The sequence below is a fragment of the Schistocerca gregaria genome, chromosome 9, assembly GCF_023897955.1.
Source record: "Schistocerca gregaria isolate iqSchGreg1 chromosome 9, iqSchGreg1.2, whole genome shotgun sequence".
NCBI lineage: Eukaryota > Metazoa > Arthropoda > Insecta > Orthoptera > Acrididae > Schistocerca > Schistocerca gregaria.
Genome location: NC_064928.1, coordinates 188,842,782 through 188,855,090, shown reverse-complemented (window position 1 = coordinate 188,855,090; position 12,309 = coordinate 188,842,782). Strand labels below are relative to the sequence as shown.

General features: G+C 41.6%; 1 protein-coding gene across 2 annotated transcripts in view; it reads left to right on the top strand.

Annotated features, from left to right (window-relative positions):
* Positions 1 to 11,785, top strand: part of LOC126292259 (inositol-trisphosphate 3-kinase A-like) — an 847,830-nt gene extending 836,045 nt beyond the window's left edge. The window contains exons 3-9 of one of the 2 annotated variants that reach the window (XM_049986159.1): positions 5,488 to 5,590; positions 6,367 to 6,513; positions 6,742 to 6,869; positions 7,489 to 7,571; positions 7,967 to 8,135; positions 9,320 to 9,391; positions 9,962 to 11,785. In XM_049986159.1, coding sequence (XP_049842116.1) covers positions 5,488 to 5,590; positions 6,367 to 6,513; positions 6,742 to 6,869; positions 7,489 to 7,571; positions 7,967 to 8,135; positions 9,320 to 9,391; positions 9,962 to 10,189 — 930 coding nt within the window. In that variant the 3' untranslated portion in view covers positions 10,190 to 11,785. Of the gene's footprint in view, positions 1 to 5,487; positions 5,591 to 6,366; positions 6,514 to 6,738; positions 6,870 to 7,488; positions 7,572 to 7,966; positions 8,136 to 9,319; positions 9,392 to 9,961 lie in introns of both variants that reach the window. The other variant, XM_049986158.1, reaches the window with a different exon arrangement.
* The last annotated feature ends 524 nt before the right edge of the window (positions 11,786 to 12,309 follow it).

The window sequence follows — 12,309 nt, the reverse complement described above, 5'->3', positions numbered from 1 at the left end:
AGAGGGTTCATCGAACCACAATCATACTACCATTCCACTCCCGAACAGCGCGCGGGAAAAAAATAACACCTAAACCTTTCTGTTCGAGCTCTGATTTCTGTTATTTTATTTTGATGATCATTCCTACATATGTAGGTTGGGCTCAACAAAATATTTTCGCATTCGGAAGAGAAAGTTGGTGACTGAAATTTCGTAAACAGATCTCGCCGCGACGAAAAACGTCTTTGCTTTAATGACTTCCATCCCAACTCGCGTATCATATCTGCCACACTCTGTCCCCTATTACGTGATAATACAAAACGAGCTGCCCTTTTCTGCACCCTTTCGATGTCCTCTGTCAATACCACCTGGTAAGGATCCCACAACGCGCAGCAATATTCTAACAGAGGACGGACGAGTGTAGTGTAAGCTGTCTCTTTAGTGGACTTGTTGCATCGTGTAAGTGTCATGCCAATGAAACGTAACCTTTGGCTCGCCTTCCCCACAATATTATCTATGTGGTCTTTCCAACTGATGTTCGTAATTTTAACACCCAGGTACTTAGTTGAATTGATAGCCTTGAGAATTGTACTATTTATCGAGTAATCGAATTCCAACGGATTTCTTTTGGAACTCATGTTGATCACCTCACACTTCTCGTTATTTAGCGTCATCTGCCACCTGCCACACCATACAGCAATCTTTTCTAAATCGCTTTGCAACTGATACTGGTCTTCGGATGACCTTACTAGACGGTAAATTACAGCATCATCTGCGAACAACCTAAGAGAACTGCTCAGATTGTCACCCAGGTCATTTATATAGATCAGGAACAGCAGAGGTCCCATTACGCTTCCCTGGGGAACACGTGATATCACTTCAGTTTTACTCGATGATTTGTCGTCTATTACTACGAACTGCGACCTTCCTGACAGGAAATCACGAATCCAGTCGCACAACTGAGACGATACCCCATAGGCCCGCAGCTTGATTAGAAGTCGCTTGTGAGGAACGGTGTCAAAAGCTTACCGGAAATCCAGAAATACGGAATCAACTTAAGATCCCCTGTCGATAGCGGCCATTACTTCGTGCGAATAAAGAGCTGCGTTGCACAAGAACGATGTTTTCTGAAACCATGCGGATTACGTATCAATAGATCGTTCCCTTCGAGGTGATTCATAATGTTTGAATACAGTATGTGCTATAAAACTCTACTGCAAACCGACGTCAATGATATAGGTCTGTAGTTCGATGGATTACTTCTACTACCCTTCTTAAACACTGGTGCGACCTGTGCAATTTTCCAATCTGTAGGTACAGATCTATCGGTGAGCGAGCGGTTGTATATGATTGCTAAGTAGGGAGCTATTGTATCAGCGTAATCTGAAAGGAACCTAATCGGTATACAATCTGGACCTGAAGACTTGTTCGTATCAAGCGATTTGAGTTACTTTGCAACCCCTAAGGTATCTGCTTATAACAAGGGAACCTCCCCATCGCACCCCCTTCAGATTTAGTTATAAGTTGGCACAGTGGATAGGCCTTGAAAAACTGAACACAGATCACTCGAGAAAACAGGAAGAAGTTGTGTGGAACTATGAAAAAAAAACAAGCAAAATATAGAAGCTGAGTAGCCCATACGCAAGATAGGAAACATGAAGAACGCTGTGAGTGCAGGAGCGCCGTGGTCCCGTGAGCCGCTGCTGAACGAGAGGTCCTTGGTTCAACTCTTCCCTCGAGTGAAAAAGTTTAATTTTTTATTTTCAGACAATTATTTTGCGAAGCTGCACAGTTACACAGAGCAGTATAGTTTACGTGATCGTGTGTCAATTATCAAAGTTCAGGCACTCACATAATCAACTTCGCTCTCCAAAATTCAAGGACATGTTCAGATTTGCTTGGACATATGCAGGATTTGATGGTCTACACATGAAAAAAATTGAAAACGTTAAAAACATATGTTTTGACAGAGCACAGGGAAAACTGTGCCACTGTGAAACTGTTGCACTTATTTGTTGCAGTTTATGTGAAAAACTCTTATGTTTTCATCACTTTTTTGGGAGTGATTATCACATCCACAAGAAAACCTACATCGGGCAAGGTAGAAGAATGTTTTTACCCATTCGCCAAGTGTACAAGTTAGGTGGGTCGACAACATATTCCTGTCATGTGACCCACATGCCGTCACCAGTGTCGTATAGAATATATCACAAGTGTTTTTCTGTGGAGGAGTCGGTTGACCTATGACCTAGCCATAAAATGTTTTCGGTTCCCATTGGAGAGGCACGTCCTTTCGTCTACTAATCGCACGTTGTTGCGGTGCAGTGGCAAACACAGACACTAAACTTATTACAGTGAACAGAGACGTCAATGAACGAACGGACAGATCACAAGTTTGCGAAAATAGAGATACCAAACTTTTTACTCGAGGGAAGACTTGAACCAAGGACCTCTAATTCCGCAGCTGCTCACGCTAACCACAGGACCACGGCGCTCCTGGGCTCACATTTTCCTTGATGTTGCCTATCGTGCGCATGGGCTAATCAGTTTGTATATTTTGCTATTTTCTTTCATAGTTCCACACAACTTCTTCCTGTTTTCTCGGTTGATCTGTGTTCAGTTTTTCAAGGCCTATCCACTGTTCCAACTTATAACTAAATCTGAGGGGGGTGCGATGGAGAGGTTCCCTTGTAAGAAACTCATGCTAGCAGCTGTTCGTGTTTCAAATTCTGGAAAAGAATGCAGGAGATCAAGAAGTTTTTTTTCCGGCACGGCAGTACTATTTCGTGTTAAACGCTTCTCACTGTACACACAGCCGACTAGCAGATTGTGAGCTGATCCGCGTTTGCTTAGCGAGAACTGCTGACTGTGCACGGGCAACGCAGTATCAACTAGTTACATTGGCGCGTCCACCCCCACCACGCTCTCCCGTATCATCCCCTCCCCACTCCCGGCATTTTTTCTCATTGGTCATGCCGGGTTCGTATTATTGCCCGCAACGCCAAATCCCGCTTATGCGCTTCCCGGCTACATCAGCCGCAAGCGTCACTGCGCGCAGGAAGTCCCTCTGCGCTTGCGCGGCGATGTGACGTGCGCGGGGCGGTGTGGTGGTGGGGGGGTAGCCTGGCCGCGTCTTAAAGAGTATCCGCTGCGTGTGGCCGGGCGTCTTTCGCTGCTAGCTGCCGCTCCAGTGAGAACAGCTCTCGTGTGCGATCTTAAGTGTTACCCAGCGTGTGAGTGACTACGTCTCGCAGTTCTCTCTCGTGTGCGCCGATCTGTCTACCGCTAACATGCTCCTCGAGATGTTCCACTCGTCGACTGACGCTTCTTCAGATTCTTTCTCGGCCGTCGCGTCTTTCCGCAAGAAGATGACGCTCGGCAAGATTATCGTCAAGGTGGTTAGTCATATTCCATTTCTTTAATACACTTAGTCGTTTTGCCTTGTGTGCGTGTGTGTGTTGGTGTTTGTAATTTATCAGTGACGAGCTCGGTAAAATAACTGGATGCGGAGCTGTTTTTCTTGTGTTCTCTAATATTTTGATACCTGCGGCCGATTTAAATTCTATTTCAATCTTCTTGCTGACAGAAGCCTTATCTGAATGATGACTTCTAGTTTTACGATAATCATACCTTGATGTTTCTCTTAGTTCTTGACCTGTCCTTCACCGAAAACGTGATTCTATATTTTTTCACTAGCAGACATTGCCAGGTGCCCTGTGGACTGTAAAATATTGATACTGAAGAGAGCATATTACTAACCAACTATTAATAGTTTGCAAGTTGAACTCCTGGATCTGTTAATGTAAACATTTCGATTTTTTTTCCGGTCTCAAGACCGTTTTATAGTGGGTAGAATGGGCTTGGCGCTCAAAACGTAGGTCTTATACGATGTCTTTGTCATTCTTGAGCAACATATTGTTTCGTTGGGTAGTAATTATTTTGCCGGGAACTTAGATAAAATGACAAATGGTTCAAATGGCTCTGAGCACTATGCGACTTAACTTCTGAGGTCATCAGTCACCTAGAACTTAGAACTAATTAAACCTAATTAACCTAAGGACATCACACACATCCATGCCCGAAGCAGGATTCGAACCTGTGACCGTAGCGGTCGCTCGGCTCCAGACTGTAGCGCCTAGAACCGCACGGCCACTCCGGCCGGCAAATGACATAATCTCTCGTTTTGGCCACCAATCCAGTAACCCTTCATTTGATGAACGTCTTCTCCCACATGAAATAATTTTAATGCTTCTCGAAAAAATATTTGTCTATCGTGTACTGAAAACAGATTTGTGGTACGTTTATAGTGTGCACCTGGTTGCGTGCACAGTCTGGTCTGAGAAAATTAGTCTCCTATTGTTGAGACGCACCCAACTAGCAGCTCGCTTAACGTTCCTGTCAAAAGTGCAAGATACTTAAATTACATTCGTGTGGAGAGTAGAAAATGCCCTAGTTAAATCATAAGGTTCGGCAGCCAAAACAATTTATTGGCTGTGTTTAACTTGCGAGGACAGTAAGTTCAAGGCAGCAGTTAAGCCTGCTTACCCGCTCGCTATTCGACAAAAATTAGCAATTACTGATTATTGTCCCGGCGTTGCTTAGTCTGTGGTTCAAGTTGGAACAACTAGTAACAGTCTAATAGCTGGTGCACTACATCCAGAAATGACTATAAAATGAGTCGTTTGCATACTTACTTTGCCTTTTACGCAGCAGCAGTTGAGAGTTTAAACTTTCGAACGAAATGTTAGGTGATGGATGGGACGTGAATACAGACGCTCATGTCTGTTATCACTCAGCTGATTCGCGTTACATAAACATCGCTCGGACGGATCACGTCAGATTGTCGTCAGGCGTTGGAATTATCTCGGCAGCACTCTAGCGCATTTTTTTTTTCCAGACGTGACGAAACGAGAGGGGGAAAACGTGTTAAAAACTTGAATGTGCATGTACAAATTTGTCGCTTTACGAAATGCTCACAAGATCAATAATCTTAACGGTTTTACAACTCAAAATAAAAAATGATAAACAGGAAATCTTGGATATCTGCAGACTAGAATCAAATTTCTGAGCTGGATGTTTTAATTTGTAATCTATACTGAACAAAATTAATTTTAATCTTTTAATAACCACCGAAAAGTACTTCGATGCACCGTCCTAGTTTAGTATGTTTATCTGGCAATCACGTACAGTAAATTGTCTGTTTTTTCTGTATAGTATTTGATCAATGAGAGGAGAGTAGATGCTTTTTTTCCGACCAACTGGCCGTATTATCTTCTGTTAAGAGATACGCGTGACGTCCAGGATAGAAGACGTCAGACCGCTTACGCCCGCAATCAGGCAACCTGCTCGACTATCTGATTCGACCTTGTCGCGTATTCCACTACGCTTAACTCTTCTACGGACTTTTGGAACAACCGTTCTGTTTGCGTCGTGTCCTTCATGTAATGCATGCATCTTGACTGCTGACTCTGTAATGACCCTAACCGTTATTTTTCTTTTTCTTTGCAGCCTTCCGGTTGGAGAAAACTACGGAACGTCGTTCAGTGGACTCCGTTCTTCCAAACGTACAAGAAACAGCGCTATGCCTGGGTACAGCTTGCTGGCCATCAAGGTAGGTGCATTTCTTCCCCGGCGTATTATTAGTAAACAGTGTGCGTAGATTTAGATTTAATATTTTATCTGGACCGGCGTCTTGAGACTCTGTAATTCGTTTCATTTACCACATTAGCGTGGACGAAGTATATAAAAAAAATAGACGTCTTATGAAACAATTTATATCTCGTTACTAACGCCGATGCGATATTTAGTGTAAATTTTACTGAATAAATATTTTAAAATTCGGGTTGTGTTGCTTCGTGAAATTAATCTTGGCAGTTGTAAGTGGTGTGGTAAACAGGCATAGCTACTCAGATTATTTTCAGAAACACTTCAGTAATGAGTTGCTGTTGTATGATGTTATAAAATGAGCAGTGAAACACTATTTGGGGAAACAGAATAACAATAAAGATTAACATTGCAGTTGCCTATCTGAATAGTAGAAATGATCGGATTGCGGGCTCCTCTCCTGATCGTGCGTTGAAGTCACTGTATCCTCGTAGTCTTGATGTCATATGCAACGAGTGGATGTGATCTGCACTTGCATTGACTGGTTAGAACTGTTACGAGTTTTGGTGTTAACGGAAGCTTAGCTAGCTGAAGAATCGTTTTTCGGAGAGAAAGAAAGGAAATTGTGTGAAGCTTACTTGGCTAGACACAGTGTAGTAATGCGCTAAGAGATCTGGTGATTTTCTAAGTAAGAACTCTGATCGTGTGGGTGTCTCAAGTTTTCAGCACGATTATGGAGATAACGACGGAGTGTCCTAACATGTTTTCTCGTTTCTGCTGCAGGAAACTTCAAAGCCGGTCCCGAGCAAGGCACGATCCTGAAGAAGCTTTGCCCCAAAGAGGAGCTGTGCTTCCAGGTGCTCATGAATGACGTGCTCAGGCCCTACGTCCCAGAATACAAGGGCCACGTCACCTGCGAAGACGGAGACTGTATCCTTGCCTACTGCAACAATGATCTGAATAGCCTCATAGCCTGAATCTGTCTTCCAGATATATATATATATATATATATATATATATATATATATATATATCTGTGTGTGTGTGTGTGTGTGTGTGTGTGTGTGTGTGTGTGTGTGTGTGTGTCCATATGAACCATTTGTTGAAATTAGCTTGTCACATGGAGATCGATTGCATTCCTTGACTTTATACTAGCAGTATACTTACAATTGCAAGACTTACTGGGCGACTTCCAATCCCCGTGTGTTATGGACTGCAAGATAGGGGTGCGCACCTATCTGGAGGAAGAGTTGGCCAAGGCCAAGGAAAAGCCCAAGCTCCGAAAGGTGAGTTCCCATGGCTTTCTTACAGATGTTAAATACTTTGGCATACAATACACTCCATAACTGCAGCAACTCTCACAAAAAATTTAGGTACACATGTGATGAATGACAGTAACAATACATATTACCCAATTTTAGTTAGAGTAATCAAAACAATTTTTTATAGCTTAGTGATTATAGACACACACATTTGGTTTCTGGATGAAGAGGCTTGCTCTGTTAATCATTACACATACCTGTATGTGCTAAGCCTTGATAGAAAACACTGCTCCCCACTTTTGTTATGTGGGCAGTAGCCTGTGTTACAGGCATGTTGTGTGTCAAATGTTTTCTCTCCACTTGGTGGAGACATTCTCATACGAAATTTTATGCACAAAACATGCTTCAGTTGTACGGGCATTATGTTTCGGCCCAACATTCCCAGTAAAGTGATTAACAGCTGTGAAAATGTACACTGTAATGATCAGTGTTTCCTACTATTTACCTACATACTTTTAGGCAGTGTCATGCCACCATGAGTGCCAATTCTTGTATGTACAGACAAAATAGTCAAGCATGAAAATGATGTATTGTATGCTGCTTTAGGTATGTGGCTCTGACATGGCTGTTTACTTTGTTGCAGGACATGTACGAGAAGATGATCCAAATCGATCCTGAAGCTCCAACAGAGGAGGAGCATCGCCTCAAGGGTGTCACCAAGCCGAGGTGAGCTTCAAGGCTTGTCTTCCATTTACCTCCAGCACATGTGCAATGTATGCAATTCTGGGTGAACTGCCCAGTATCAGTAGCTTCGTGTCACAATATTTTGGAGCAGTGTTTTCTGGCCATCTTAAAGTGTATGCTGATGGTAAGAAGACTGTACAGTGAAATATTGTGGCAGCAAATTAATGATACCCCACAGTTTGACCAAAATTCCACAGCATGTTCTTGAAGGCAATTGGCCAACAAATTTCAGAGATATTTGGTGTTCCTGCAGTTTGTGACTTCAGTAGGCAAAATGAAATAAAGGCTTTAATTGCTAAACATATGTTGTGACATAAGACTTTGATTATTATCTTCCACTTCTCCATCATGTATGAATATTTTTATTTTGTTTGCAGGTACATGGTGTGGCGAGAGACCATCTCCTCTACAGCAACACTGGGTTTCCGCATAGAAGGTATTCGCAAGGCAGATGGAAAGTCTAGCAAAGACTTCAAGACAACTAAGACCAGGGAGCAGATTCTCAAAGCATTCAGGGATTTCACGGAAGGATATCCACATGCAGTGGTAAGTGTTAGGACAAGAGTTTCTATTTAATTTTTCAGTTACTGTCATTTCAAGTTAAAGATCTACCCTGCAGCTGTTACTTAAGGCATCTAATTGCCAATTTGTGCAGATTGTTATCAATGTAATAGAAACAGATACACCACACATCTTTGTGAGACGTTGGCACTGATAACTTTGGAGCAGTGACTTGTTTCGTATTGTAGTGGAAGAACTTCATCTGAGTGTGGTATCTTGGTCGTGTAATACATTAGAAGGGAAGGGAAGTGAAGTTCGACCTCACATGCCATCCAGTAACTGAAAGAGGTTGCAAATCGGATTGATCCCTGGTACTAGAGGCAACTATTAAGTTACACGTACTGGCCTAAGTCCAGATGTGTTGTGGTAGCATGTTTAGTAGCAAGTTGTCACCAAAATCGTATATGGGGGGGGGGGAGGGGGGGAGACGCAACTCTAAACGATCACCTAAAATCAAAGATGGGGGGAGAAAATCACTGTTAGTTAAAGACTGAAAGCTAGTGAAGTACTGTTGTCACTGATGGTCAATATTGACACCATCTGAGTCAAACAAGTGTCTTCCGAACAGATGCAGATGTTGCACTTCAGTGTCCTGGCATCCCTCTCTTTATGAAGCGAATTGCAAAAATTAAAGTTAACGGCCTAAAGTGATACCACAACTGTCTCCTGTCTTGAACACCTCAAATGCGTACCCTGCCTATAATTTGGTGGGAGATGCACAGACTGAAATATTACCAGCTTGTTGTCAGTCTGCAAAGATCATAAGAGATGAAATACGTGATGACCAAGACCAACCAACAAACTCACCAAGGACTAGGAATGTGTAATGGGGAAGGCTGACTTACCATCCTTGGTTCCCAACAGTCGGGCAGGTTTGAATGGATTAAGGTACTGAAGGTTTACTTCCCATCCTTAAGTTATTGTAACTGGCCTAAAATGAATTGTTGTTCTTTGACCAGGCTGTTAATTTAATTGAAAAATTGGTTCCGCAGTGAACTGTAACAGTGAAGAAGAATAAAGTCTGTTCAATTCTCACATTAATTGAATGTGTTCAACTTCTGTTTGTCGTAACACATTTGCATACATAGGGATAATAAATGTTTTGCATAATGAAACATTCCTACATTGTATGAAACCCTGTTACTTATAGGTTTTATTTTTTCTTACAGCCAAAATACATTCAGAGGTTGAAAGCAATCAGGGCCACCTTGGAAGTTTCTGAATTCTTCTCTTCGCATGAGGTAAGCATATATGAAACAAAGTAACCTGAGAGAGAGAGAGAGAGAGAGAGATGAAAACCTTTATGGTTTCCAGTTTAGACTGCCATCATTAGGCACAAGAGCATTTTAAGTCACTGTATGTATGTGAATTAATTCATAAAATTCCACCCCACTTTAAGCATCATAAAAAAACCTGAATAGGACAAATCGACTCAATACACAGAATATAAACGTTGTTAACAAGTTTGACATGTTAGGTTGTCTGAACAATACTGTCCAGTTCTTGTTTTTGGTATAGATACCACAATAGAAAACTCATTGTGGGTGATGTTATGAGGTGATATTATGATAGAGGTGATACGTTGAAATCTGATAGTGATTAGAATATATTGTGATGATATTTTTAGATGGTAAGGATTAACAGTCAAAACATGTCATAATAATAAAGGTGTTCATAGCAACTCACAGTGATAAATGATTTTGAATACATACTTTGGCACTTATCATATATTTCAATTGATGCTGAAAGACTTCAGCAGCCTCATCTGTTTCCTTCAATCAACTAATGCCCTGTCACTTTTGTCTGTACAGGTGATCGGAAGTTCCCTGTTGTTTGTGCATGACAAGCACAATGCAAACGTGTGGCTCATAGATTTTGCCAAGACACTGATCCTGCCCAGCGGCACGGCAATCGACCACGCCTCGCGCTGGGTGGTGGGCAACCACGAGGACGGCTACCTGATCGGCATCAACAATCTCATCAGCATCTTCTCCGAGATGGCAGCAGAGTCGGCCACGGCTCCGGGCGACAACACGTGAGCGCCGGGCGCGCGCCATTTGCGTCGCCCCGTGGCCGCCCCCTGCAACATGACTTGCCTGGCAGACCACACCTGAGAGGCCAAAGCCGGGCCGAGAACTCGGCCCGTGCGCCGGTTGACTCCCGTGCGATTCCCATCGACGCTGTCATGACTCGGGACCCCTACACTAGCGATACAGGAGGGTGCGTGTGGCAGAGTACTGTTACCGAGTGACAACGGATGTTACATGCTGCCCTCCCTGATGTGTCACTCAGTGTGTAATCTTGCACGGAGTTGTGACAATTGCTGAGACGAGAAATGAGGACTGCACCCTTTTGGGATTGTCATTTTAAACAAAGCTGCAATTGTGACCTGCTTCAGTGTACTGAATTAATACAAGCCTGGGACTCCTTAGTGCAGTTAAATTTTGTTTTTAAGATGGCTGTTTTTCCACATGAAGTGGAAGTTTTTAATGTGTAACAATTGAACATGACCAGCAGTTACTTAAATCAGATCAACACTTGTCAACAAGCAACACCCGAAATGAAATATTAGGTGAAGCTATATTTTGGTGCAGTATGAAACTACTTCTTCTCCATCAGAAGATGATAGTATTCACTGCTTTGCACTGAAATATTTTGGTTAAATACATGTTAGACTTGTACAGGATGTTGTTTTAGATAAGTGCAAATGCACATGCAAACAACTTGTGGGACAAAGAATGCTCGGATGTAAGAGAAAATTTTGTCAAAGTGAATCATTTATTTGAAATGTCACTACTCGTGTGATTTGTTAAAACCACTTGTGTGTTTTGTTAATATTGGAGACAAGAAATCCAAGTTTCTTGCAGCTCTTAACCATTCTCAACAAAGTATGGTGTTCCATATTTTCTGACACTTGTCAGCCATTCTCAGAGTATGTGGAAATAATGTATGTTCATGCTAAGGTTCTGGCTAAAGTGTGGCATCTGGGAAATGAGCCAGAAGACTTTTTCAACTTCTGCTTGGTAAATGAAATACATTAATCGAGTCAGAAGCTGTTTAAAAATCACTCCAATGTATTTCAGATTGGAGGCTAAGTAATTTATTTAATTTATATTATAATTTTGCAGCATTTTTTCTGTACTTTACTTGTAATGACTCCTTCTACTTCAGATGCGAATCTGATACATAGAAGTCAGTTAAGCCTAGTAGATATACAATGTTGTATTAAGACTGTTTCTCAGCATTTTGGATAAAATATTGTAGCAAATGCTTTAAGATGTTAGCAATATTATTGTTAAATGCACTATATATCTGAATTCTAGCATTTTCAATGTGACAACAGCTGTAGTGGCACGTAATTGCCTCAATTCATAATCTTTAGAGTGTCTGCATGATTTCTGCCAATTTCTGTTGCTTGTGAACACTGCTTGCAATGAATAGCTGTAGGTGTGGTGTAAATCTGTAACATCTGTAGCAAGCATAGCTTTGATTGTAATTTTTTTATTTATCTCATATGTGATAACTAACAAAAATATTGCTGTCTGTAGACACTTGCGGATTTGCCGATTATTTGAATTATTTATCACTGCAGACTATGTAATCAGCTGAGTAATAAATTTTAAGCTCTAAAGGAATGCTTCATTTTTTATTTTTGCCTGTGTTTTGGGGCATTTAATGAATATGTTGAATGATAAGGAAAGAAAGTGTAAATGGAGGTGAAACGCATTTATACACTGAATCACAGAGGCTTTAGCAGGAAAAATGCAAATTTAAGGAGAAATTTCCATGAACAAATGACAAACATCGAAATATTTGGAAAGAACTCATAAAATTCAAAAGGTTTTTTTCAACCCTTTGACTACAAATTTCTTTTGAGGCACATTACATTAATGTATTGTAATTGTATCTGTCAGTCAGAAGTAAAAGCACGAAAATATATCCCACAGTTTCATTTTCCATTGTGGGGAGAGATGAGATGTAAATGATTATTTTTAGGTTTCTCAGGGCTTTCAGAAGTCATCTGTACCTATCTGCACGCACTAATTATTTTGATGTTACAGTATGAAGCGGAGAGAGTTAACAATAAAACTTGAAGGTGGCACAATCTCCAGGTGTAGGAATTCTGCAAGCCATTAGCAGGCTTGCCTTTACCAAAGGG